General features: G+C 43.0%; 4 protein-coding genes across 10 annotated transcripts in view; 2 read left to right on the forward strand and 2 right to left on the reverse strand.

The window, feature by feature from the left end:
- The window catches only part of LOC6626296 (uncharacterized), a 40,647-nt gene extending 32,376 nt beyond the window's left edge, over window positions 1-8,271 (forward strand). Inside the window, exons 2-5 of the mRNA XM_032435686.2 lie at window positions 3,914-4,536; window positions 6,576-6,825; window positions 6,887-7,096; window positions 7,701-8,271. Of these exons, the coding sequence (XP_032291577.1) occupies window positions 3,914-4,536; window positions 6,576-6,825; window positions 6,887-7,096; window positions 7,701-8,057 (1,440 nt within the window). The 3' untranslated portion in view covers window positions 8,058-8,271. The remainder of the gene's footprint in view (window positions 1-3,913; window positions 4,537-6,575; window positions 6,826-6,886; window positions 7,097-7,700) is intronic.
- A 446-nt stretch (window positions 8,272-8,717) lies between these two features.
- Window positions 8,718-10,747, reverse strand: LOC6626024 (uncharacterized). Its single transcript, XM_002050403.4, has 3 exons — window positions 10,550-10,747; window positions 9,305-9,671; window positions 8,718-9,241 (listed from the first exon to the last, which is right to left on the reverse strand). The coding sequence occupies exons 1-3, from the start codon at window positions 10,629-10,631 to the stop codon at window positions 9,055-9,057; spliced, it is 636 nt and encodes a 211-aa protein (XP_002050439.1). The 5' UTR covers window positions 10,632-10,747; the 3' UTR covers window positions 8,718-9,054.
- A 305-nt stretch (window positions 10,748-11,052) lies between these two features.
- LOC6626023 (uncharacterized protein CG5098) lies at window positions 11,053-17,908 on the forward strand. 6 transcript variants are annotated; one of them, XM_002050402.4, is made up of 7 exons: window positions 11,053-11,350; window positions 11,418-12,198; window positions 12,281-12,436; window positions 12,684-12,916; window positions 13,073-13,497; window positions 13,555-16,268; window positions 16,343-17,908. In XM_002050402.4, the coding sequence occupies exons 2-7, from the start codon at window positions 12,127-12,129 to the stop codon at window positions 16,877-16,879; spliced, it is 4,137 nt and encodes a 1,378-aa protein (XP_002050438.3). In that variant the 5' UTR covers window positions 11,053-11,350; window positions 11,418-12,126; the 3' UTR covers window positions 16,880-17,908. The 6 variants fall into 6 exon arrangements, with proteins under 6 accessions (XP_002050438.3, XP_032291572.1, XP_032291573.1 ...); XM_032435681.2 differs by having other exon boundaries at window positions 11,053-12,198; XM_032435682.2 differs by lacking the exon at window positions 12,281-12,436 and having other exon boundaries at window positions 11,053-12,198.
- A 147-nt stretch (window positions 17,909-18,055) lies between these two features.
- LOC6626022 (putative uncharacterized protein DDB_G0271606) lies at window positions 18,056-27,289 on the reverse strand. Of its 2 annotated transcripts, none has more exons than XM_070210307.1 (5): window positions 27,077-27,289; window positions 22,696-22,928; window positions 21,676-22,637; window positions 19,395-19,551; window positions 18,056-19,326 (listed from the first exon to the last, which is right to left on the reverse strand). In XM_070210307.1, the coding sequence occupies exons 2-5, from the start codon at window positions 22,925-22,927 to the stop codon at window positions 18,155-18,157; spliced, it is 2,523 nt and encodes an 840-aa protein (XP_070066408.1). In that variant the 5' UTR covers window position 22,928; window positions 27,077-27,289; the 3' UTR covers window positions 18,056-18,154. The 2 variants fall into 2 exon arrangements, with proteins under 2 accessions (XP_070066408.1, XP_070066407.1); XM_070210306.1 differs by having other exon boundaries at window positions 19,395-21,075.
- Window positions 27,290-27,584: the final 295 nt, after the last annotated feature.

Consider the following 27,584-nt stretch of genomic DNA (forward strand, 5'->3'; position numbering starts at 1 on the left):
ACAAAGACAACAACATGGAGTGAGCGCAACAATTAAAACAAATCGAAAAAAGCAATGTAAAATTTTCATGTTCTAAATTTTTTTTGCTGTTGTTTTATGTTTCGAGTGGCAGCAACACCCGCCCCCAGCACACGCCCCCTTTTCAACCCAATGCATGCAAATTGCGGCTGAGTGTGCCTCTGCGTGTGTGCATGTGTGTGAGTGTACTTTGTTGCTTGTTTTTGCGCTTTTGGTGTAAGGACAAAGTTTTGCCGAACAATTGCTGCCGTGCACAAAATTGAATTGAAAACTCAAAGGTCACAAATTTATGCAATCCATATACGATATATATAAACATATATATATTGGCACTTTACATATGTTTGTGGTACGTGTGTGTATAAATGTGTGTGTGTGTGTGTGTGTGTCTGAATGCGTGTGTCGACAGTTGAACATTGCCCGGTGGATTGTTGTTTGATTGAAAATGTAATTGAATGGCAGCTACAAAATATACCCACAAAAAGATAAAAATAATATAAAATAATGTAAAGGACGCACGAATACCCTGCATAAAAAAGGTAATCATGGGCCAAACTGCGGTTAACAATTTGATTATTAAAAAAATAAATGAAAACAATTTATGCAGAAAATCAAGGAATGGAATTAACAGAATATAATTAAATATGAAATAAAGAAAGATTTTTTTAAAAAGTTTTTGTTACAAAGAAGATATAATAGGCTTGAAAAACGGGAAAAAATGGAATCAACATGGGTAAAGTTAAGGAAAAAAAAAAATAATACAAATTTTAAGTAAACCCATATAGCCAGAAATTATAGAAAAATAAAGAGCATTTATAATTCGTAAAAAGGAAATTCGAAAGAGTAAAACCTAAAACAATATGAAGGCTGAGCTTCAGGAAAAATTCCATGATAATGGATCTTCCATAATAAAGAAAATACATCAAGCAAAAGTATAAGAAAAATTTAAAAAAAAATTAATGATTTTAAAGCAGACAAAAAATGTGTAAAACTAAAGAATATTCCTCGTGTAAAAATGAAATTGCTAAGGAGTAAAAACTATATTAAAAGCCGTTTTCTTGGCAAAGCTGCAGGCTAGAAATATATTATGTTCAATAGCTTCCAAATAAGTAAAGGGTATTAAAATCCAAAAATAATAGTTTTTTGCTAAAACAAAGAAAAACTATTGCAAGCATGCACAATAAATTATGAAATTATAATTTCAATTGTCCTTGGCACGTGCGAACCCATATTTATAATATTCAACAGAACACACACACACGCGCACACACGTACACACACATATTGAGCAATTATTTATTTAATTAATGTTCATTAAAAACGGCATTAAATAATACACGTGCAACTTATATAAGGATTAAAACATATGAAAAATGTTTTTGTAGCTTAAATAAATAAGAATTATATAAATATTTAAACTGAATGAAAAATATTTAAAAAAGAAATGTTAAAGGCTTAAAAAAAGGAAATAACCAGGCGTGTGGCAAGGATTTTGAGGGTCTCTAAGCCTTCAGCTAGGATTGAACGACCCTTTTTCTATATTTTTTAGTCAGCTTGCCCCAGTAGGCGAAATCGGATTAGGCTGACAACTTTAAATCAGGAAAAGATGTCTTAAACTAAGACAATGCCACCTGTAAGACCAACTGGCAGTCAATGGACTCACAACAAGCAGCCATCAACCCAACCCTCTACTTCCGCCCCCGCACTAAGTATTCAATTCCATAAACACTTGTACACGCAGATCACGCGGCCATCGTAAGCCAGCGAGCGTCTTGTGCGAAACTTCATCAACAGAAATTGTGAATTCCATACAAATAGTTTGACAAACTTGCCCCAAACTTGGTCTGCTTGGCGCTTAGAGGGCGCAGGGCAGGGGATCGAACGGGGCCGGCAAACATGGGGCATTGGGTGCTAAGGCAAAAAGCGCAAATGAAAGAAGTTTTGCGGTAGGCACTGGGCCAAAAGACGATAGGCAGGAAATGCCACAGCAGCAGGCATAAAAGAAATCTTACACAGCCACAGCAACAAGAAACTTAGATTCCCATACATATAACTATACGCTTCCGTGTACATATGTGCCATTTAGTTATATGTATGTGTGTTGTGCGCATGTAAAACTAGCTGGATATAAAAGAACTTGTAGTCCAAAGTGAAAGATTTATTCTAGTTATGCTGCGGTTTGTACCTTATTTAAGACTTACGGAAAGATGTTCCGGCTTCTTAAAATATCAGATTTACCAGAAAATGTTATAATGGTACATGATATATTTTACAATCAGATTATCTATTATTTTGGTACTTACATAAAATAAGATGGAGGAATGGGGGAAAACTTGACACAGTCAACTAAAAATCGAAGTTCTAACAACCAAAATGACAGTAAGAAACAACTATAATATTATTACAAAATTATAATTAAATTAATACACTACTATTCCAATAACAATTTATATATAAAGACGTATAAATATACTTGTATAGAAGAATACTCCTAATTTTGTATATGCACCCCAATATTTATTGCATTTGTGCTTTTATGTTTTTAATATTTGATAAATGTTTCTATAAATACTTGTATTTCCTTAAAATTTAACTATAATAGGGTATCCAGTATCCAATCTTAACGTATTGCGCTCTTTCCACTTGGCATTGCATAGTTTTTAGAACATTTTCTATTAAGGCGCCAACTATTTGGTCACGTACCGTGTGCTTATTATGAATGTGGTAAAATATAGGTCTACATACCTATAAAGTACATAATATACATATGTTCTATATATCCTTGGGCCACGCGTGCGGCATATTATCGCAGGGGTCGCACGGCAGTCAGAGGCATTATCCGGACCGAAAGCAGCACCCAAATGCGATGACGCGCCAGGACGACTCTATTTGACTTGCGGGCACTTTCAGATTAAGCTAGAGGGGGGAGGGAGAAAGCGACAGGACCACATAATCAAAGTCACCAGACTGGCACTGACGCTGGCTGACTGGGGCACTCACTCAATGGAAGCATGTCCAAGGGCTGGTTGCTAAAAGTTTTTCATGTCCCAGCCAGCCGGAATAGGCGCGTGCAATCCTCCTACTTCTAAATAGTCCACACGGCATTGGAGAAGGCTCGAAAGTTTTGGACAACTTGTTTGGGTTCGGTTTTGGTTTTAGGGTTTTGTGAGGTTTTCAATACTCTTGCACGGAGTATCATAATGTTGTAACGAAGTGTGTGACGCTTAGAAATACATGTCGCTAGCCATATTTATCGGGAACAAAATCTGAATAGTTATAGTCATATTTATTTGTTTATTTCTATGCGAAAGTTGAAAGTGTGCAGGTCGCATCGGACAATTATATCATATTGTAGCATGGAAATGAACGATTACAAGTAAAGTTTTTGGGTTTGAGGAAACTAACTTAACTTTGCTCCTTACCTATAAGTAAAATATAATAATATATATAGAGCAATTGTGAATTTCCAGGAGGTAAGCCGTATCAAATCGAACTATTATATAATTTAAATACTAAGGCAGCAATCGGTCAAGAAGAGTGTTGAATTTTCGGTCCTTCTTGTTTGGGTTTTGACAAAATGCCGACGCATTGATTGTCAACATCCAAAAGGGAATTGAACTTTGCGACAGGAAGTTTGCGTCTGCGTTTTGTTTTAGTTGCTTTTATCAATCAAAAGCCTGTGAGACCTTAACTTGAATTAGTGGTTAGATTTGTGCCACTTGCGTGACTTAGAGTGCATATTAAATGCCATTCAGGGAGCCAATCAAATCGAATTGCGCAGTCCAGAGCCCTTTTTTTGTAATTATATTAGCCCAAAACATTTACAGATATCGCCATATTTATGTACATATATATATATATATCTTTTGTGTTCTTTTTGTGGTTACATTTTCAGCTGCTGCTGTTGGCCATTGTTGCTGCACGATTTGGTGGCCCAACAAGGCGCACAACTCTCGCATCGGCCTGCGAGGAGGAGTCCGTGTCAGCGCTTCAAAACAATAGATACAGCAGCTACTACGGCAATAATAACAACAACAACGACAACAATAACAACGATTATGGCTACAACAACGTTGATGGCATTGCAGATAGGAACGACAACAATGACAACTATAACTACAACAAAGCCACAGCCAAATGGCAGCCGCCGCAGCAAAAACTATACGCAAATTCCCAGGAGCTACAGCAGGAACACCAACGCCAGCAGCAACAGCAACAGCAACAGCAGCAACAACAATTTGTTGATGATCCCGAGGCAGCTCGGAATGACTTCCTTTCGCAATTGTCTGACTTAAATGCGGCTGTGCAAGGTGTAGGCATGTTTGCTGCCCAGCACAGAAACAGAAACAATAACAACAACAACAACAACAACAACAACAATAACAACTACAACGACAACGACAACAAGAATGACAACGACATCGACGACAACAATCTGTGGCAAGCTGAAGCTGGATTTGAAAGAGAAGAGACCCATTTGCCGCTGGAACGTCGCAGCCGTAGCAGCTACCTGTCCAGGTATGTTGCAAATCCCACTTTAACGCCCTCTCGGAAAACAAACGAAAATTAGCAGCAGCAATTTTTTGTCACGTTGCATGCAACTGCAGCCGACCGTGGCACATTCCTCAATGTGGCCCAAATATGATAGCAGCTTGACAATAACTAAGCCCCAAGTCAGCTGCTGGATTTGCCCCAGCTTTGCTCTGCATATCAACTAAAGCCGAGACCTTCAGCATTGATGCCAACATTTAAGCTGATTCGCGCTGGCTTTCTCTCTTTAGTTTTTCTTTTCTCTTATTTTTTTGGGTAGATCAGGCTTAGCAGGATCAGGCGCATGCGATGGCCATGCCAAAAGATTACGTAATGCGGCGCCAAGCTGAAATCAACCAACAAAAGATTGACGAAGACAAAAGACTGTGCAATGCACAAAATTCACCCCGCCCGCCAAGCCGCCAGTTGAATACCCTGAGCAGAGAATTTATTGAAAAGCATTTCACATATCGTTGCAAATGCCAGAACAAAAGATTTTGATAGCTTTTCAAGTTTAGTAAATGTATTATAAAAGCAACGTAAATTAGCCGGCATTGCGCGGGCCAAATTACTTGCTTCATATTTTGTGTATTTCTTTTTGGATCATTTCCCGCCCGTATGAAATTTGAGTCTTTTAATGTTAGATCCACGTGAATAGCCCGGCTTTGCGCGGGCCAAGTTCGTTAGTTCACATTTAAGGTATTACTTATGGGACCATTTCCCGCCCGTATGAAATTTAAACCCACCCTAGAGACCACATTTTTACTTATATTTCGAATAGATAGTAATCGAAACTAAATACTTTGCCTACAGCAATTTCCACAGAGGGGGATTGATTTTTGCTGAAAACTATTTATATCCCTATCAATTCTCCACTGCACAAAATTAGAATACAGACTTGCATTTATAATTTTAGTGAAAAATAATCAAATACAGACCCTTCCAGTTTAGCCGAGCAGTTCGTAGCCGCAAAAACTATTTGAAAATTTCCGCAACTCAATTTGAATATAAATGCAAACAAACAAATGCAACATTTTAGTTGTTTTTTTATATTTTGTTTGTAGCTTAAGATTAAAATATATTTTTTTATTTTTTTGCTGCTTTGCTTTGTGGCCACGCCCCCGCCCCCAACCCGCTGGGCATTATTGAAGGCAGCGGCCAAGGCAACAAATTCAAAACCATTTATTTCTAAACATTTTCGCAAACTTTGCGACAAAACTATCAAAGCCGCTGTGTTTGCCTGAAGTGCGCTTCAAAAATGCCCCCTGCGGTGAGTGGTTGCAGTTGGCTATGTGGGTGGGTCGGGCTGGTTCGGGTTGGTTTGGTGGTGTCGCTGTTGGGTTTGCCGCTCAGCGCAAAGCATTGACAACGAAAAAGGAAATCCGCTGGCAGCCAACGACAGTCGCGTTACGATGGAAGCTTTGTCTATGCCACACCTCCACCCAGCTCCCACTGCTGCAGAAGGGGAGGCGACGGGCAGACAAAGCGCGCACGCGGATGGCAAACGCCGCGAAATGAAAGCTAAAAAATGCATTGGCATTTGCTGCAGTTGAATGCAAAATGATGCGCTTTTGTTGCCGAAGTGCAAACAAAAAAAAAAAAAGTAAAAGTAACTTAGCCGGTAGTACAGCTGGCAGATACCCCTTCATACGAAATTCACGATTAAATAATGATAAACCCATTAAATTCCAGCTTTCATAGCTGGACGGACAGACAGACATACGGTCAAGTCTATATCGTCTTAACTCGTCGATTCGATCAAAAGTATATGTGAATACTTTAGCTTCGAAGATTAGTACAAGGCATGATACCCCTTTTTCACATTTAAAATGGATGCGGGGTATGAAAAGCTGAAGAATAAAATAAAAAAACTATCTAACGCCAAACGTCAAAAGCGACATTTTTTCTTTCTTTCTATAATATTTTTGAGCGAATTTTACGGACGGCCGCAGCCGTTTCCGGCAGCTGCGCGACCGTCGCTAATTCATTGCCAAAGCTTAAATTTTCTATGCATATGCAATTTGTAGGCATGCAGGTCAGCCGGAGCGTTACGAGAATGATGCAATACCAAGCGAAACAGACGACAGCGTGGATGTTGAGGGCGAGGAGGACTATGCCGTGGTCACCACCAAAGATGCGGACGAGTTGAGCCCCCAGCTGCCCTATGGCATACAAAATGTGCGCAAGCGGCGTGTGCGCAGCGTCATGCCACCAGCAGCAGCAGCAGCAGCAGCGGCTGCAGCTGCAGCTGCGGCACAGCACAGCGGCAGCGAGGGCGTAAGTTAAGCAGGGGATCATGTCCACGCAGGGTAAATCACACTCTTGACAACTCTTTCAGGTCACCTATCAATCGCTGTGCCCCACCAAGCGTGTTACCGTTAAGCTGGACAATGGCGAATATCGGCCCAATCACTATGTGGAGGTTACCTGTGCCAACAACTATGCCCCGTTGCCGGCCAGGCTGCACAACTACGACTACAACTATCGCAGCAACGAGCTGCCGCTGCTGCGCGCCCTTCTCAACGAGCGTGCCGGTGAGAAGCGTGAGGTGCGTATACTTAATATTATTATTATTATTATTACTCAAATGCAAGAGAACCAGAAAACATACTTCATTTATATAGTGCAAATGTCAGCTCGGATTCTTTTGATTTGAGTTGGGCAGGTGGAAGTCAGACACCCAAACACCTATTAACCAAAACGAAGTTACTTTAATACCGACTAGGAAATCTTCTTAAAATGATCGAGTGAATGAATGAATGCTATAAATACATATATTAGCCGATTTCTTATATAGATAGTGTTATGGTAGTCCGATTTTAAGGAGATTTGCGCATATGAAACGAGTAAACCAATTTAACAACTCTTTCACAAATAACTTAAAAAAAGAATCAAGTTTTTTATTAAAAAAAACCTACCTGTAGACCAATCAGTATCATATAGCAGCTCTATGTTATTGAGGAACTATCCACTATGCAAAATGTCCTGTGAAAACTTATTGCTGACAGCTTTCTGACGATACAAAAATGATATAAGAATAGAGACATTATATAGAAACGTTAGAGCTGCATACTATAGTTAATTCCCTTATTTAATATTAATCATTAATTTAAATTTATAAAATATTTATGACAATTACGATATTCCCGTAGATCTGCTCGGCTACTGGTTTCTCGTGCATTCAGCTCAATCGCACCATACATCTGATACGCTTGAACGAGGGCAGCGGCTGCTGGGAGTCGGAGACACGCACAGTGCCCTCGGGCTGTGAGTGCATGTGGCCGAAGCATAGCTATGGCGACATTGCCTCCTATCACCAGGCACAGAAGCGTTTCAGGACCAGTTTGAACAATCTTCAGGCACGCGTTTCAGGCGGCAACATTGATTATGCACCCGGCGTGGGCTATCGCCAACTGACGCTGCGCTCCCGTGCACCCAAGTCTGGTGCTGGAGCTGCACGCAGCCGGCGATCGGATGTGTTGGACTATGATAACTATGAATTGAATTAAATTGAAGTACTTTAACACGCATTTTGGGGACCAAGTTCCAAGCACAATGGGTAGCACATCAAAAGTTTGGATCATTTAGCAACTAAGTTGAGAACGTAAATTATTTTTTCTTGCTGTGGTTTAGCCTTAATACACTCTTTATTCATATAATTGTAAACAAAAACAAAAAAAAATTGTATACTTAAGTGAAAATAAATACAAATGGAGCAACAAACAGTCCCTCGATAAACAGAAAACTAAAGCTCCGGGTTTGAACCGGAGCGAATTCCAATTTTCTTCAGCTAAACCTAAAAGATACCATGGATTTTTAATAAATGATTTGATCCCCAGCCATTTTTTCTTTTGGAAATAATACAAATTCATTTAGTTATTACTTCAAATATTAATACGTCACAAAAGTAGTATCAATAAGAGCGGCTATCTTCAACACACCAAAGATTTAATGCTCTTAGGAGAATAGTGGAGCTCGGAATTGCTGAGTTAGTTCAAGGTATGAAACGAGGAAAATGGGCTACCTTTGGCACACCAAAGATTTGAGACCCCCTCAGACCCAAGCATTTCATAATGGTCATAGTGATCTGTATCAAAAAGCACTGGACAAATAGTTTGTGTCGAGAATGGTTAAGGTATCTTGGAAAACAAAAAAATGTTCCATAAAACTTAATTTTCAGATATATAATTTAGTAGTTTCGGTTTCACAAACCGAAACGAACTTTGTTTTTGGGCTTTTCAGCTTTGTTGAATATAAACGATAGGCAAACCTATCTTGGTCATAAATCAACGGGCTTAAACAGTAACAAGCAATAATACAACTTTGGGCTTATATTTAAGCCGGTTAACGGCAAATTCCAATTGATAATCCCATTGGGATTGTTATTTTTTCACCATTTTACAAATGCATTAATCAATGCGCCAACCTAAAATCTATTATACACATCGTAAATTAAATGTGAAGCGTCTGCAATGCGTAAATCAATGGAAATCCATTGCTATTGCCCTATGCAAGCTTGCCAAGTGGTTTCTCTGCAGATTGCATTACAATTTTTTCCGCTACAATTGCAATTTGGGCATGCAGCTCCTGCTGCGATTTGCTTGCTTCGAATGTATGCCAGTAGCTGGAATCCTTTTCGCTGAAGCGATCAAATATCTGGCCCACTTTACGCTGGAAGTCCAATTTTTCATAGCTGCAACAGGACAAGAGATCCATTAAAAAGCTGTGCCTTCATATAATCCGTTCAATTACAAACCGCTCCTCGCCGTAATTGCCACGTGTTGTAAGCTCATCGGGCGTGGCCTTTAGATAGAATACAGCATCGGGCTTCAACAGGCCAATTTCAGGTGCCCAGCACCAGTTAAAATCAAGTCCCTTGGCCACAGAGTAGGCCACGCCAGAGTAGGCATAGCGATCGCAAATTACCGTCGTACCGGCCAGCAGATCCTTCTTAATGCTGTTCATGCGCTCCCAGCGATTTGCTGAGAACAGCAAATGGATAACTTCATCGGATAGCTCCTGGTTATTTTGCAAGTAGTGATTAATAACATTGCCAATGGCCGTGGACCGATCCGGAAAATTGGTTTGCATTGTATCCACTCCTTTACCCGTCAGCAGTTCGACTGTTATTAGGTGGAAGATTTTCCATAAGTACATATATAATTGAAATCTTTAAGCGAAATGCATGAGAGCTGTAGAGCATTCAATTGTGGAATGTGGGGCGTATGGTGCGTGATGAATATAAAGGTGCATCATGTTTTCCATTTCCAGAGGCTTGCTGGCTAAGACGACCTGTTTTGGCCATTGCAACAGCACGTCCATATCAAGCTGGTTGTGAAAAACAGATTGTTGCTGCAGGCACAGTACCCGCTAAATGAAGAAGAGTCCAAATGCAGATTGAGCCCTTCATGGGGATCTTATCAAAGAGCAGAAGTTGGTATTCCCAAATGCTATAGAATTAAGTGTGAATTGACCTGCACATGCGAGTCACTAGTATCGGGTCAAGTGAAACTGAGAGTTCGTGCATTAGAGTAACTGCCCTCGAAACAAGCCATTGATAAACAATAGACTCAAAGGTGACTTTAATAAGAAACTCGCTGAGTGTACAAAATAAATATTGTTGAGGATACGTTCAGACCTTGCATTTACGATAAGCATAGGTATAAGATAAGATACGCGACATGCAGGTAGTCAACTTCTCAGACCTTACAAAATGCAACCTATAAAGCCAAAGATCATATAATTTGCACATATTAGAACTGGACTGTACTGGACTGCAGCCATAATTCGAATTACTAGGGAGAGGCACAATAGACCCAGGCGGTCGCTGCGAAAGTGGCCCTATGAAATATTTACAATTCTTGAGTATTTCTCAAGATCACAACATATGTACAAGACGACGTGAGATATCACAACATAACAAATAATTGCATTTAATTACATTAAGTAAGCAATGATGATTTGCACGTGCAAATTTAGAATTGCGACTGTTTTTACTTACACAGTTGCCGGTTTTGTGTTGTTTTTCCGCAACGATCGCATCCTTCGAATACAATTAATGCACCACGTTTATTTGCATTCATATTGTGATATGTATTTGTTTATATTACGATCTTACTTTGCGCTTTCCCGCTTTTTTTAAGATAAACTTGAAAAGCCGGGGAGTAAACTGCAATGTGCATATGCAATTCAATGTGCTGGGCAACGCAGGGCTGCATAATCGCTCAAATCGGCAGCTGTGTGACAAAAGCTGATTGCTTTACCCGCGAACGTCGTATCGGTCGCATTGTGCTTGCTGCTCAATATAAAAATAAAATGCAACTAAATTTGCATTAAAGTTAAGTAAAGATAATTGTTTTAAAATGCAAATACCAATAATTTACACATATATTTATATTTTACCTATTTGCTCTATGTGAGGAGTGTGAGTTCCGCAATGTTGCACTTGAAGTGGAACCAGTACTGTGGTTCTTAAACTCCAACCATGAACTAAGAAACACACACGCACACTCATACACACATACTCATAACACAGAAGCAGAAGCACACGTAAATTACATTTTGTTTTAAACAAATTGAAATACGCGTAAAATCGCATAAAACAACTGCGGCATTTGTAAAATAAAGGATAATTTAATAAAACAAACGTTGCAATGTGTTGGCAATAAAGTGTGTGTGTTTGTGCTATTTGGCAAGGCTTGGTCTTAGCCTGCTTTTTCGGCCCAAAACAAGTAATTCGCAAAAACAGTCGCAACGAAGCTGCAATGCGCTGCACTTGAGTGAGTGAGAAGGCAAGATTGAGGTATTGTGCAAACACAGTGCTAATCATCAGCAAAACTCCTGACTAATACTCACCTATGCCCTGCCAGTTACATACTTCTAACCACATTTAATTACCAAATAAACGGCAAATGCGACTGCAAAAATCCATAAGGCAACCAACATTCATTGATACAAAGACCGCGTGTTACTCGCGTAGCGCCCAGCAGCAGCAGCACCAAATACCAGGGACAGGCATGCAAAACAACGCTGTCGACAACTGTCGATAATTTATCGACTGTCTGCATTATCGCGCAAGGACCGCTCGCTGAAAACTTTTGCAAGTGGGTGGATGCGGTCGTGTGGTTGGTGTGAAAAAAGTGCGTGCGAAATTTGTTTATACTCGAATTCAGAGTCAGCTGCAATAATTAGATAACTCCTTGCGATAAATGGCCGTCGTGCGAGTGACACAGCGGCAGGCACAGTAAACAAATGGGCGACAGGACATAACACCTTGTGCCGTATGGCCCTATAGACAGTGTCAGAGTGTTTTCCCCCTATTAACCAAATCGAGTTATGTTTTAACTATAAATAATAAGTCAGAACTGTTGTTATAGTCTGCGTGAGAGTCCTGTGATCCTTCCGGCGCACGGTTATAGTGTTTTCCCTTTTACCGGCACCCTCTGGTTCTCTGTGTGTGTCACATGACGGCCGCCCTTTAATTGTCGGCAATCAAAATTCTTCGAATCCTTCGAAACATTTAGATGATACCAATGCAGTCTCCGCTTAGTTAGTTGAACATTAGCATAGCATAGCATCATGTCCAACAACAATCATCCGCACGGTCATTTGAGTCAAGCGGCACAGAATCCCTCATGGAATCCCCTGCAAGTAAGTATCTGTTGTCCTGGCCGCCAGACCGTCCCACCGAACTGAAGCTAACGGCTGAACGGCTGCATCCTCATCTCTGCAGATACCTTCGTATATACCGCGACAACCGCAATTGGCGCACATGTCCAACGAACGGTCGCTGGTCCGCTCCCCGCTGGCCTGGCAAGCGTCCGCCCAGCCGCCACCACCGCCGCCGCCAGATGCCATTTACAATTTTATGTCGGCCAATCATAAAAACGTAATTAGCGTAGTTTCGTTCGTCGCTCGTTTCGACAAAATCCAATCCAACGCATGCACCACAACCAAAACTCCTTCCAAGCGCCACCCGTAGCCAACTCCCAAATCTGACATTCCCCGCTTTTCCCTCCGTCTTTCTCTCGCTCTCTCTTTAAAGCACTTTTGTATTTGCTTCTCCAATCGTTTTGCGTTTTGTTTGCCTACTTTTGGTTGTTGTACATATCTAATCCAAATGCCTTGCCTTCCAGCTGGACCATCATCATCAAATGAATCCGTTGCTGGCGCCGCCATATACTGGAACATTGCCCTTTGACTCCATGGATTTGTCGCTGCAATCAAGTCGCAGCGCTGCGCCTACGCTGAATAAAACTGGCCAACAACAGCAGCAGCAAGCACAACAACAACAACAACAACAGCAGCAGCAGCAGCAGCAACAACAACAACAGTCGCATTTGCATGCACCACCCAATTATCCAACGATGTAAGCAAGAATTGGCATTTCCAGACACAAATATTGCTCAGGAAAGATATATTAAAGTATATCTTTAGTATCTATTTTATGGAGCCGTAACGAAAAATTATCTCAAAGCTTAAGGACTATAGAAATTAAATCAAATCTTGCTTCCTCCATTCGCAGACACAATTTGACCACAAATACGCCAGCAGGCGTGCAACAAGGACATCTGCCGGGCTTGCCAACATCGACATCGCCTGCCAGCGCTGCCAGCAAATATTTGAATGCAAATGGCGCTGGCCCGGCCGATTGCGAGTCGCTGTTGCCGCCCCCGCCAAGTACCCCGCCCAACAATAACAATCACAACAACAACAGCAGCGGCAGCAACAGTGGCAGTGGCAATGGCAGCAACGCCAACAACAACAGCAGCAGCAACAACAATGGGCCGCCACCCCATTATATGCAGCATCGTGACGAAAACTTTAAGCTGACGCAACTGAAGAGCATGCAGAAGAGCGCCGAGCTGAGCGGTAAAGACTGCGGTTATACGGGCGCCACAGGCAAACTGGCCACGCACAACATGCAACAGCAGCAGCACGCCAAAAAGCGTAAGTGCTTACAATATGCCTGAAGAGAACTTTTAATTATCTTCCTTGCACCCACAGCCTCGCCGCTGCGCAACTATCATCAGCAACAACAGCAGCAGCAACCGCCGCCATATAACATGACGCCACCAAAATATAATGGCCCGCAGACGCCACCAACGCCTCAGTCGCCGCTGGACTACAATCAACTGCATTTGCACCATCAGCTGCACGCAAGCGTAGGCAGCTATGCGCCACAACAGCAGCAGCAGCAACAGCAGCCCACGCAGCACATGCAGCAGGAGCAACAGCAGCAGCATTTGCATTATGCACCGCCTGCAACGCACCATAACCAGCATCTAGCACCACCACCACCACCGCCGCTGTCTCACATGACGAGCGCACAATTTCAGCAGCGGCAGCAACCGCTACTGCAGCAGCAGCAACAGCCAGCGCCGCCGCAGCAAACGTCACAAATGCATTCCCGCAATACGCAATTAACGAATCTCGATATGCTGTCTAAGCACAAGTCAGAAGAGCAGCAACAGCAGGCAGCACAAGAAGAGTCGCAAACGATCATAACCGATCTGTCCACAACGGCCTCATATCGCAGTAACAATGCGCCGCTGCCGCCGCCAGTTGCCGAGGACAAGCAGCTAACCGAGGCGCCCGAATCGCCGTACATGACAACCTCCAATGAGGAATCGCTGGAGTCCAATAGTAACAGCAGCAATAGTCGGAAGCGGCGAAAGCGCAAAGCCAGCCAGGTCATGCGTCTGACGCCCAGCGACAATGTAAAAAGGCAGCGCACCCCGAGCCCGCTCAGCAACAGCTGCAGTCCCAAGCACTCGCCCAAGAATGGCGGCGATGTGCACGAGTTTCAGCCATTCTCTTTGAAGGAGCAGCAGCAGCCCGAGCTGCCACAGGAAAATGGACGATCAGTGTCGCCGCCAGTTGCGGCTGCAACTGACAATAGCAATAGCTCCACAGTGTACAACGACACGGACAATCCCAAGACTAAAAAGCAGCGACAGGCGCTGCTCCAACGCAATCTCACAGAACAACAACAGCAGCAGCGTCGCCAGGTTGAGGATGAGCTGCAGGAGCAGGAGCAGGACCAGCAGTTGCCATCGACAAAAGCGGCTAAGGAGGCACTCGTGCAGCCGCCAAGTCCACAGAGCAATAGCAGCAGCAGTAGCTCGAGCAGTTCCAGTGCGGCCACGCACAGCAGCCATAGCAGTCGGACCAGTGAGGCGCCGCCAGTCAAAGAGCAACAGGAGCAACAGCAACAGCAGCAGCAGCTGGACAATAATAAGGCCATCACAGACACGCCCGCATCCCCAGCGCTGGTAGAGCAGGGTGACATTGATGCTAAGCCCGCGGTAAGCGTACACGATGATGAGGATGAAGTGGAGTCGCCGGCTCGAAAACAATCGCCCGCAGTAGCAGCAACAGCAACAACAAATGCAACGGCAGCTGCCCCCACGACAGAGCCCTGCCATTTTAACGAGGTGGAGGATAAGCTGGAGAAAATGTTTGCGGGTATTGAAGACGAACCCGCCGAGCAAGCAAATGAGCCGCCGAGCGTAGCAAAAGTAGTCCGTGCAGAGCATGACCTTAGCGCACAATTAGCTTTAGACAGTGGTGCACAGGTCAAAGCTGTGGTGCAGGAAAAACCTGTTGCTAGCACACCACCAGCTGCGAGCACGCCCACGCCGACGCCTGAATTGAGGCCCATGGCAACCAAGGCGGCCATGAAATCGACGCTGCCCAGTCCAATACACAGCCCGACGCCGACAGCAGAGTCGCAAGCCAAGGAGCACACCGAACACACCCCATCGCCGGCAACGGCAGCAACTCCGCCGACCGTCAAATTGACACCGCGAACGCCGCCGACGCGTTGTCTGCCGCCGCGGCGACTTTCTATGGGCATGGATCCTTCGCTGCTGCGCTTCACCATAGAAGAGCAGCTGAAGCCGAAGAAAACGCCAGTGCGCAAGAAGCAGACGGCGGTAGCGACGCCACCGGAAACGGAAATCGTGCAGCTGGACAGCGATGATGACAAGCCGAGCACCTCAGCCGCGGCAGCAGCTGCGCTGGCGGCACGCAAGCTCAGCGAAGCGGCTGTGGCCAAAACGCTGGCACCCAAGGCGAGCAATGGAAATGTCAACAACAAGAAAAAAAACAAGAAGAATGCGCCCAAGGGCAAAAAGCCAACGGGCAAGAACGGCGCCAAGCAGAACGTTGGCAAAAAAGGTTTCGCCGGCGGCGCACGCAAAATTTTCAGCACCGACGAGGACAGCACACCGGCGCCCAATCGTGAGACCAACAATGGTGCAGCTCCAGATCTCAGGTTTAAGTCCCCATTCATACTGATCAAGCCCGATGGCAGCATTAGCATTAAGAATACGCACAGCGCCGAAGATGTCAACGAAAAGCAGACCAAGAAGAAGCACACAAAAGCGCCCCATGAACGCAAAAATCTGCGCGGCATGCACAGCTCAACGTTGAGCAATCGCTATGATGCGGACACCACCGACTCCAGTTGGATATGCGTGTTTTGCAAGTGCGGACCGCACAAGCTCGGACTAGGTGATCTCTTCGGGCCCTATCTGGTTTCCATAGACTGTGAGGAGTATCGAACAGCGGTGCAGGTGCCAGCGGGAGTGCACGACATCGATGGATTATTTGTGAGCAAACGCAAGCGCGCCGACATGGTCAAGATGCAGGAGCGCAATCTGCCCGTGGTGCCCGCAACGCTGGCGAACATTATGCAGGCGCCCAAGATAACCATGGTAAGCAACGGGTTAGCTGTAGTTACTACTGAGAGCTTATTTCTATTCAATTTCTTTTTGCAATTCTCATGTAGCACAAACGCAAACGCAAGCAAACCCACGACAGCGTCTACTCCTGCAGTGACGATCCGAACGAATCGCAATGCTCTTCGCAGGATCCGCTCGACTGCAGCCACGAGGCCAAGTTCGTTGAAACGTTTCGGGGCATGTCGAAGACTTCCGAGCATTGCTACGAGATTTGGCTGCATGAAGATTGCGCCGTCTGGGCCAATGATATACAACTGATTGGCGCCCATGTGAATGGCCTGGATGCGGCCGTCTGGGACAGTACGCGGTATCAGTGCGTTCACTGTGCGCAGCCCGGCGCCAATGTGTGCTGTTTTCAACGCACCTGCAAGGCAGCGGCGCATGTGCCCTGCGCCCGTGTCGCCAGCTGGAGCCTGAGCGAGCAGGAACGCAAAGTCTATTGTCAGCTGCATGTGCCGCTAGAGGCAATCGCAACGACAGCATCAGCTACTGCAGCAGCAGCAACAACAGTAGCGGTGGCTGCAACCATACCAGCTAGCGTAGTGGAGCCACCGCCCACACTGAACATCAATTCGCTTCCCTGAGTACGCGTGCGCGTGCAGAAATGTCGCCTAGATGTCAAGCGTTGAGCGCACGCTAATACCTCGGATATATAAAGCGATGCGAGCGACTGCATCATAAAAATACTTACTTAAGCCGGGCAAATGCCTGTTTTGTATATAATCTGGCTGAAACGAGACTGGATGCAGGCAGCAGCTGCTATTGATCCTCTTGACCTTGTCTGCTGCTGCGCCTGCTGTTGATCCTGTTGCTGTTTGTGTTCTATAATCCTTTTAAAACTTAAAACTTGTGTAAAAAGATTGCTGTACATTTTATGTAGACGCTGTGGGCGACAGTTTTTAATGGTAGTTTATAAATTCTATATATATATTAATATATAAATATATATATTTTTAGTTTATCTATTATTTAAATTATTATTATTTATATATATATATATATATATATATATATACATATATGTATATATATGTATACACGTATATATATAGTACTTATTAAATAGGTAATTTAGTTGTAGTTATGTTAACAATGCAAATACTTTACATAGCCTGTTTTACGTTTTACTGCGCATATCCTTTTGCTGATCGAGCACCTCACAGATTGTTTATTTTATTCTTGTTCATGCTAATCTTTTTACTTTATGCATATGCCAATTGATAATTTAGTTCAATTTTTGTATGTATAAAACGAATACTCCATGCCATAACGTTTAATTCTATTTATAATGATAATAATTATAATGATGATGATGATGAATATATATGCATTGTGCACAGCATTAATTAGGCTAAGCATATAACCACAAATAGAAAATGTTTGACACCAATTAAAAGCAAAGGCAATATCGAAAGGCTAAAAAATAAAAAATGCAAAGAAACAAACAACATTCGAAAACTATTCAAAATGGAATATTGTAAAACAATATAAATCAATAATAATAATAATATTAGATACATGTAAAAGTAAAACATTGTATTGTATTTGTATTCATTAATAATAAGAAACAATTCTAAACACTTTAAACAATAAAACTTAATCTCACCATGAAACTGCATAAAAAAATCAACAACAACAACCAAAGAATCGTTTTCAACAAATTTCGTCGTTTTATTTATTAAATAAATATAGCAAATTCAATAGAATATTATATATATATAAATATATATATATATATATATATAATTTACAATTGCATTAAGTTAAGCCTAAATTATCGTAGCACATAAATAATAACTTAGCTTTTGTAGTAGTAATCTCACGTCGTCCGCAGCAGGAGGAGCTGCTCATCCTCATCCTTAGTAGCGTCGCTGGCGCAGTCTTCGCTGCTGCGTTATATCATTAGGCAAACGGCCCACGCTGCTCTGTGGCACTTCATAGGATGTACGGCCCGCATAAAAGGACATCTCCTGACCCTGATCCATTATCTTGCTGCTGCTGCTCAGCTGCAGCTGGCCGACTTTGACATCGCTGCGTTTTTGTGCCACCTGCAATGTTGGCGCTGGTATCAAGCCATTGGCCAGTGCCGGCAGTGGCACATTCAAATGATCCAACTGCTGACCGGGTCCGTTAGCCACACGCGTCGTTTGGGCCAAGCTAGGTGCGGCTGCTGCTGCCAGCGGTGGAAATAAGGGCAAATGTTGTTGCTGTTGCTGATAGGGCACAAAAATGTTGGGCGTCAGATAGGGCTGTTGTATGGACTGTATGGAGGGACGGTCAGATTGTTGTTGTTGCTGCTGAAAGTGTTGCAACTGTTGCGTCTGTTGATAAGGCTGTTGCTGGTATTGTGAGTGGTAACTAATTTGGTGTGCGGCTTGTGATTGCTGGCGTTGCTGCTGCTGATGATGTTGCTGCTGCTGATGAGGTTGCTGTTGTTGATGTTGCTGTTGTTGCTGCTCATGTTGTTGCTGCTGACGTTGTTGCTGCTGCTGTTGTGGCTGATATTGCTGCTGTTGCTGAAGTGTTTGAATATGTTGCTGCTGTTGTGCTGGCTGTTGATAGCGCTGGGTGATGTAGCTCAGCTGCTGTTGTTGCTGTTTAAGTGGCTGACGTTGATGTTGCTGCTGCTTATGTTGCTGTTGCTGATGTTGTTCAAGTTGCTGCTGCTGTTGCTGTGGCGGACGCTGATGTTGCTGTTGCTGCAATAGCTGCAGTTGATGGGACTGTTGCGGCTGCTGCTGAGGAACAAGCGAATGTTGCTGTTGCTGCTGCTGTATTGTGGTGGGACCTGCAGTGTTGCTGCTGCTGCCAAATTTATTGTTGATAAAATCGTTGAGCGCCACATAGGAGTTGGACTGAGGAGTCTTTGTTTGTGGCTGATTGACCAGCGAGGAGATGATGGTATTGGCGGAGCTGGGTGCAATGCGTTGTCCCTCTGCACGAGCAATAACAATGCCCGGCTGAGTGGGCAGCACCAACTGCGGTAGCTGTTGCTGCTGCGTGCGTTGTGGTATGCGTAGACTAGCCAGAGCTGTAATATAATATGAATACATATGAATAGTGGCAACAATTTCAGATGTATGTTGCTGCTGTGCTTACCTGGTGCTGCTGTTGCCGTTGCTGCTGTTGCTGTAGGCTTGGGATAATGATAGCTGTGGCTTGTTGTCGGCTTCGTAACGCGCTGCTGTTGCTGCTGCTGGGTGTTGCTGCTGTAGCCATTGGCAGCGCCTCTATAGGCGTGGTTGCTCTTAAAGTTCTGTAAAATGGAGTCATCAACAATGGCACGCGTTAGCTTATCAAAGGGCAGGAAAGCAGAGGAAGGATTAAGGCTTGAAGTGATTTGTGTCAGCTGTAATTGCTGTTGTGTTGGTGGTTGTGTTTGTGCTTGTGGTTGTGCTTGTGGTTGTGTGCCGCTCACAATGACAGTTTGAGCGGTTGTGGGTGCATTATTGTGTATGAGTGGTGGTGCGTAACTGTAGCCGGCGGCCAAGGCAGAGATTTGTTGCGACAGCGTAGACAATGCGGCCACTGTGGTGCGTTGTGTGCTAGTGGTGCTACGCGGTGTGGTGGTGCCGCGTGTGCGCTGCTGTGGTGCCTGTGTTCTGTAGGTGGCATGACGATTGCGTCCACGCTGTTGTACGCTGGCGGCGACAGTGGGTCTGGAAGTCAAGCTGGTGGTGCTGGCTCTGCTGATGCTGCTGGTGGGTGTGGTGGGGCTGGAGGTGGCGCGTGTTACTGGCGTGTAGACGCGATTACCGCGCTGCACTTGGAAACGTTGCAAATTGCTCTGCACGCTGTCCCAGCTTGCGCGCTGCTGGCCCGTTTCCCGCTCAATGTCGCGCACAGAGATCTTTTTATTGGGACCCTGATCGGCACCAGCGCGCACATAGGACAAAGGTGACTCCGTGGTGCTGGTGGTGCTTGTTGTGCTGCTTGTTGTGGTTGCAGCTGTGCTGCTGCTGCTGCTGCTGGTGGTTGCTGCTGTGGTTATCTTAGCTGTGGTGGGCTTGGTGGCCAGCGATAAGCGCGAGAGGCGCAAACGACTTGCCGCCAGGCGTTCCGAATAGCTGCGTGTGGGCGTGGTTGAGCGTGGTGTGCTGGTGGCTTTGGTGGTTCTCGGTGTGGTGCTGCGCCCCGGCGGCAATTGGCGTCGCAGTGCGCTGCCCGAGCCACCCACGCGTTTCTGCACAAAGCGTCGATAGCTGCGTATGCGCTCCTGCGTGCTGCTTATCTCCGTGACGGTTTCTGTGGAGGTGCTCATCCCAGGCGTGGTTGTCGGTTTCATTGTGGTGGTGGTGGTGCTCGTTGCTGGCCTGCCCAGCGTCAGTTTATTGGTGCGCAGCGCTGTCTCCTCAGCGTGCGAGGTCAGCTTGACGCCCGCCAGCAGCAGCTTCTCCGCCCGCAGATCCACATCCGTTTTATCAGCTGCCGCGGCACTCAGCGGTGCCTGCTCCTGCTGCAGATCTTCGCTTAGCGTCAGACTAGCCGTCAGCGCAGCGGCCTGGCCAATGGATTCTATGACGGGCAGCTCGCTGCCGTAGCCAAGCGGAGCTGGCTCAATTGTGCTACCAAATGTGGCAGTTGTGGTTGTATCCTCTTCAGCAAACGCTGGCGGCAATGTGGGCGCTATAAACAATTCTTCAATTGCATCGGCAATGGGCGCTTCAGTAGTTGTGCTCGTGGTTGTGGTTGTGGTTGTGCTGCTGCTTGTGGTTTTATCATTATTAAATTTGAGCTTATGTTCAGTGTCTTTGGCAGCTTCAAATGGTAACTCATTGGGCTTTAATATCGATTTGTGGTTCATGGTATTGTGTGGTTAAAGATGTGTGGGTGAAGTCAATGTTGTAGGCAATAGATAGATTAGCAAAAGAGAGAGACAGAGAGAGAGAGAGAGAGAGAGAGAGAGAGAGAGAGAGAGAGAAAGAGAGATATAGAAAAATAGAGAGAGACTTTCAGGAGATTTTTAAATGAGATTAAAGAGTAAACAAAGATAGAGACATAAAGATCCATAGATATATGCAAATAAAAAAGAAATTAATATATATAATGCACAATTGCCCGATGTACTGAAAATATTGCAAGCCATATAAAATTGCAAGGGCTAAAATTGATCTTTGCCCAAAAAATTGGCATCTATCAAAAATGGATAAATGCAATAGTTGGACCAAAAGATCTATTTTTTGTTTAAGTAAGCCTTTTGCGGAATTTCTCTTAGCTGTTTCTTGGGTAACTAGAAACATTAATTGGAATTCAGGACTGCTAAAAGTTCGATTTGGAGCCGGTTTGGCTTTGGAAATAAATAAAAAATCAAATTGTGGCATAGATATATATAGAGCTATAGATAAGCAACTTTAGAGATATGGCAAACCTAAGAACTTACCGTAAATCTGACTGTGCCCGGCGTCTGTTTGGGTTTATTGTACACATAGGATGAGGCGCCTTTGCCGCCATCCTTTTCGTTCGTTTGCATGGCGAATCCGCGACTTAGGAATCGAAATGGTTGCTTAACCTTCTGCGGACTCATCGACTGGTAGCCCGAGACGCTGGGGTCCAGATCGATGGACACCTCCTCCAGCAAATTATTGATATTGGATACAAGATCCAGCTGGGTGGCCTCCTCCTTAGTATTGCGTATTTGTTTAATGTAATCGGGCGCCATTTGCTCATTGGATGCGGCTGAGTTGTCGCTCAGCAGCTCAAGGCCCGCATTGACGCGCTCCGCAAAGTTCTTCTGCTTCTGGTAGTGATACTCCCGGGGATATTCGGCAATGATGTGCGCATTTGTGTGGTCAAACTCTATGCCCGGATCGGAGGACAGCTCACCCAGGCTGTTCACATAGATGTCCTCGCCATCGCCATCAACTACTGTTGCTGCTGTTGCTGGTGCCGGCAAAGCTTCGCTTTTGATGTCCTCGCCACGCACTACAAGATTGCCATTGCTGACTGCGCCTGGTTGCGATAAGACACCACTAACATTGCTCAAATCCTTGCTCAGCGTTTGATGTGCATGTGCCTGATGGTCGCGCTGAGCCTGAGTCTGAGTCTGGCCTTGGGTATGCTCCTGCTCCTGCAGAGCCTGCGATATGGTCTTGGTGGGATACTCCATCATTTGGCGCACACGTTCCATCATTTCCTGTGTGCTGCCCACGCTGCTCTCGCGATTCATGTCATAGTAGCGCTCCGATTGATCGCAGTCCACATTGCGATACCAGTCGCAGACAAACTTCTGTTGGCTAAAGACGGTGCCATTCGGACAGAGGAAGCCAAAGCCCTGTGCGGAGCGTGCGGTATGTGCGCAGATGCGAAACGCCTGACAGCGACTCTCCACATCCGCATAGTAGCCTGTCAAGTAATACAATAAGAACTGATGATGCTCTACTGGACTGGAATCAGGACTTACCTTCGTGTCGACCCCTGCACACAAAGCTCGTCTTGGGCACCTCGCTCAGTATGGGATAGTCGACGCCCGGCTCGCCGGGTATTGTGTGTCGCAAATCGAACTGCTGATCCGTGTACTCATTAGCCTTGTCCGCATCCTCAAAGCTGCCCTGACCGCGGGCGCCACCAAGCACCGCCAGCAGCAGCACCAGAAAATGTGGGCCAACTGGGGCAAGTAATCGTAACCGGGGCATGCTGTAAGCAAATGTCAAATAATATGTAAATGGCAAAGCTTACAAACCAATATGCATTAGGCTGATTGATAAATTATGAATCGATAAACATTCATTGATTAAAACGAACATGTTGTTGAAAACATTTGAATATAAAGCGACGTAAGAGCTCGCGAGCCGCCTAATTAGCATAAGCCACAATCGCATTGAGGCGTGCCCGGCTCTCCGGCATAGACGTAACCATATAAGGCGTAGCATTAGAGGTGTTCCATGCTGATTTATTTAATCAAAACAAACGCCATTTAACACTCGTGCATAGACTATTTAACGGCACTGTTCGCGGCCACATTAAGCGGCAATTGCGTGGGTCCCGGCAAACAGTCACATTCGATTCGTCAGTTGGCCATATATGCCTGTCATCTGGCATATATATGCTTAGCTTAGCTTATCTATGTATAACTAGCACCATAATAAAAGGAAGCCACACTCCATACTTGTGTGTTGACCTTCAATCGACATTCACAATTTCCGTTTGATCTACATTTTTAACAATAATTTTTTTGGCTAATTAAAACGAGGCATATCGCATTCGGCATATTGTCAACAGTTTTTTACCTTACTTCAATTTTACTAGCTTAAGCTTTTAGCTTAAAAATACAGCTCAAGTATAAAGCAAATGGGCTATTTTCATAACTTTCAGTCAACACACAGTTTAATCTACTGAGCCCGCGTGAATTAGGCATCTGGGCGGGAGGTCTCCGAATTAAATCCAGCAGCAGTTATCGATTTGTATCATTGTTTATTTTAAAATAAATTAAATGAATATAAAAAGTATATAGCTTTTTTATTTCTGCAAATGCTGTTTTGCATTTATTCAAAAATGTCTCATCATAGTTCAAAGTTTATTGCGTATCGCTTTCAACTCAAATTTTTAGTTTATCAAAAGTCGTCACGTTTTTTTTTTATTTTAGCACAACTAAAATCGTTAAAAGCAAATCCATTTACTAACATTTCATTAATCATAGAACTAAACTGATTATTCAAATGATCAAACACATATTAGAATACGACAAATTAATTGGTCTTCAAAGACATATCGTACGGCAAGTCAAATATTTGATCTTTCAAGTTGAGTGTTTGAGGTCAAATTACTGACAGCTCATTAAATCTATATATATATATATATATATTTGTCGAGTGATATATGAGTGCCTCGTTTGTCTGTATTCTGTGTATTGCACTTTATAATTTTTTGTTTGTTTTTTGTTTAAATTGAATAGGGTGAAAACAAAAGACTTAGGCAACGAACTTGCCAACTGCACACTTGACATGTTTTCTATTTGTGCAGTCAGCCTAAAGTTTTGCCATGAAAATTGCCTGCAATTGTATGGATTGTTGTGTAAGGAAGCCAAAGCAATTAAAAAATAAAAAGCCCAACAGGCAATGCGGGCACTTGTGTGCGCCGCACAGTGGTCCATTGTGAAGATCATGTCATATGAAGTGCGCGAAATAAATTGAAGAACTGAATTGAATGCATGAATAATATATATATATATATATATACATGCATTCGGTATATTTGGGTAAATATAATAAACAACAGTAGTTGGCCACAATTTGCCAAGTTAAAGAGCGATAAATTGTTGTCTTTGTTTGATGCAACAAAACAGCCATAGAAAATGAATCACAGAAAATAAAAAATAAAACTCAGCATTTAATTATATTTGCAATTTTAACTGTTCGCGGCAAACTTTTGATAGCTTAATCGATTATATAAGCTGCCTTGATTTCAACCGATGATGTAAAAATTATTCAATATAAAGCTATGCAAAACTAATTTGTGAACAAACAAGCGTTTATATAGTTTTTCTTGTAGGCGTGCGCTTAATGTGACAATTTATGGCGCGTATTTAAGATAAAATAAATAAACATTGAAGATATTGTAAGTCAGTAACCTGTATGTCAATAAACTGTAAGCTCACCTGTTGCTATATATAATTTCTATAATGACTATCTAAGCTACGTCTAATTGTATTTTAATGACTGCCCAAATACCAAAGGCACAGCTCATTTCGGCTGATTGGAAATAATTTTGAGAAAAAAAAACGACTATATTACAAGCACATTATGCAAATGCAATACAATTGACGAACAAGTCCAAGAGCAAAGTGTAACAATATACGGATTCGACAGATTCAGGGTCATTATCAAGAGCAGTTGGAGCCATAAAAACAATGCCCGCTGACAATGAGGAAGCATTCCCCTCTTCATACCAATTTATCCGCATCATCTTCATCATATTTCATGTTGGTATTTTGTTTTACTTCTCATTGTTTTCAATGATCCATCAAAAACGAAAAAAAAAAAAAAAACAGACGCGACTGACAGAAGCTGGCGAAGAAGAAGATACAAATATGTAGCCCGAAAATATTTTAGATAGATAACAACTTTGGTACGGCGACCTTTAAAGTGAATGGCTAAACCCATTCAATTGCCTTTGGATGATTTTTGTTTGAGGCTCAAATCAAAAGCGGACAAATTAAAACGTTTTCTTCTCTTTTGATTTGTTTGTAAGCGCATTGATTCCGCATTGTAATTATTATAAGGCGAGCTCTATAAATTGAGTTTTCCTTAAATGGCTAATCATTCTTTTCAATAAATTAGCAGCACGTTTTAACGAATAGCAACCATAAATCTTAAATGATTTGCCTCGAAACTGGTTTCGCTTTAGTCTAGAATTTAATTATAGCAATCTAATTCAAACAAACACTCAAACAGACGAGAGAAACCCACTTCAGAGTCATTCAATTGGAATTTGTTCGCGCTCAAAGTGTATAAGCAAAAAGGATCTGCTCAGAATTTAACTTCAAATCTTGTGTATGACATCAATCTTAAACAAACATGCTTACAGCCAGCTAGCTATATATTTATTTTGGGACTTTTCTCACACATTCAGTACCGGCAACTTGAACGTACCCCAAGTGGCTGTCATTTTGGTCAACTGACGTCCAGTTGAGTGCGTAACACAAGCTGAAAATGTGCCCCACTTCAGACTGAGCTGATCGCATCTCGTATTTGGGATCCATTGATTCTATATCCGCATTGCTTACAACGAGAATCTGAGTAGCTGTTGGCAATATTTAGTTATTATGGAAGATTAGCAGCGTTTAAAACTACATTGAACCAGCTTAAGGCTTGCCTATATAAGGTGTGATATATTCATAAGATAAATATCTAATCCATTTTGGCAGCCTTGCGCTCCATGTTGATCGATAGTCTTGAGTTTGAGCAGACAAATTGGTTCTATACATTTTTGGTTTGCATTTTACCTGCATGATAAATGCTTTGGACTTTATGTGGATTCAAATTGTTTTCATTGCGGCTGACTCAGAAATCGGAAGATATCTACATTAATCACATTTTTTAAAAGGCAAGCATAAAAAAAATTGGCGTGGTATAGGAGTACAACAAAGAATTTGAATGTGTTTGGGAATGGGAATAAAGAATCATAGCGAGTCTCTCCATTTTGTGGGATTGTTAAATAGTCCTGTCAGTACAGAAATTCCTGTCTTATGATATTATGTGAGAGCGCATCACGAAATCCGCGTAAGGGTAAGACGAAAGCCGCAAAATATATTAATTTAAGTAAATCGTATCCAATTAGAAACTGTCTTGGCAAATCCCAAAAAATATCTGCCAAGTATTCCAGTTCTCTTTTTGTGTTACATATAAATTCTTAAGATCCCAGATATTTTTAGAATTGTTGGTGTATTTTTTCGTTTTTCTTCCCAAGCTCTCTTAAGTAACTCATTAATTTTTTAAAATTTAAATTTTTTGAATTTAACAAATTAGACTAGATATGTAGTTTATTTCCAATATTATCTATTTATTCAGATATATAGAGGATTCATTATTTATTTTATATTATTATTTAAAAAAAAATCTTTACAGTAATATCTTTCTTTTATGCTTCACATATTCTCTTTTGCTAGATTTGTAATCCATATAAACTCTATTTGGCTTTCAAATAAATAAACAGTATAACAATATATTCGAGTCCTATATGATTTGTCTGCGTCAGGTTAAAGCACAATTCACAGTATTTTTTATAAACAATTACTATTTGTTTAAGCATTTGTTTAACAATTTTCCGTGCACAAATTCAATTACCTTAAGTTTATAGAAAACACGTTTTTCTTATTATTTATTTATTGATGTTTTTGTGTTGTTCGTTAATTTGAAACACTCTTTTTTTAGTAAGCAACTTCACAATAACCGAAGCAGCACAAAAGCATTATCCTGCTAGCGGAATATCCTGGAATATCCTGCAGCTAAAGCGTTTGGCAGGTTGACGCGACAACTCGAAACTTAACCGCTCGAGACGCGAACTTGAACTGAACTGAACTGAAAAGCCAAAGATATCCAAATATTTGGCAGCAGCCGCAGCACCCGAAACAGTCTTATAATATGCGTAAAAGAAGAAGACACCAAAATCAAAGCGAGACAGCAAAAAAAAAACAATCGATTGCGTATTATATGAGCCGATGATGAGGAGCTTGTTGTTGTTGCTGTTGCTGCTACTCCGATTGGAAACCGGTGACAACCTGCTGCGGCTGCGGCTGCAACATATCCGAGATGCATGTTGGGCCCTTTGGCTTGTGGGAAAAGGGCAACAGTT

This window comes from Drosophila virilis, chromosome 5 (assembly GCF_030788295.1).
Source record: "Drosophila virilis strain 15010-1051.87 chromosome 5, Dvir_AGI_RSII-ME, whole genome shotgun sequence".
Taxonomy (NCBI): Eukaryota; Metazoa; Arthropoda; class Insecta; order Diptera; family Drosophilidae; genus Drosophila; species Drosophila virilis.

Bases quoted from the DNA above. Each gene is read 5' to 3' on its own strand.
- LOC6626024 (XM_002050403.4), bottom strand. From the start codon at position 10,631: ATGAATGCAAATAAACGTGGTGCATTAATTGTATTCGAAGGATGCGAT. The intron at 9,672-10,549 runs GTAAGTAAAAAC...ACCTAATAACAG, and splicing joins AACACAAAACCGGCAACTGT to TCGAACTGCTGACGGGTAAA. The intron at 9,242-9,304 runs GTTTGTAATTGA...GTCCTGTTGCAG, and splicing joins GGCAATTACGGCGAGGAGCG to CTATGAAAAATTGGACTTCC.
- LOC6626023 (XM_032435681.2), top strand. From the start codon at position 12,127: ATGTCCAACAACAATCATCCGCACGGTCATTTGAGTCAAGCGGCACAG. The intron at 12,437-12,683 runs GTAATTAGCGTA...CTTGCCTTCCAG, and splicing joins TGTCGGCCAATCATAAAAAC to CTGGACCATCATCATCAAAT. The intron at 13,498-13,554 runs GTAAGTGCTTAC...TTGCACCCACAG, and splicing joins GCAGCAGCACGCCAAAAAGC to CCTCGCCGCTGCGCAACTAT.
- LOC6626022 (XM_070210306.1), bottom strand. From the start codon at position 22,927: ATGCCCCGGTTACGATTACTTGCCCCAGTTGGCCCACATTTTCTGGTG. The intron at 22,638-22,695 runs GTAAGTCCTGAT...ATTACTTGACAG, and splicing joins GTGCAGGGGTCGACACGAAG to GCTACTATGCGGATGTGGAG. The intron at 19,327-19,394 runs GTAAGCACAGCA...ATTATATTACAG, and splicing joins AACGGCAACAGCAGCACCAG to CTCTGGCTAGTCTACGCATA.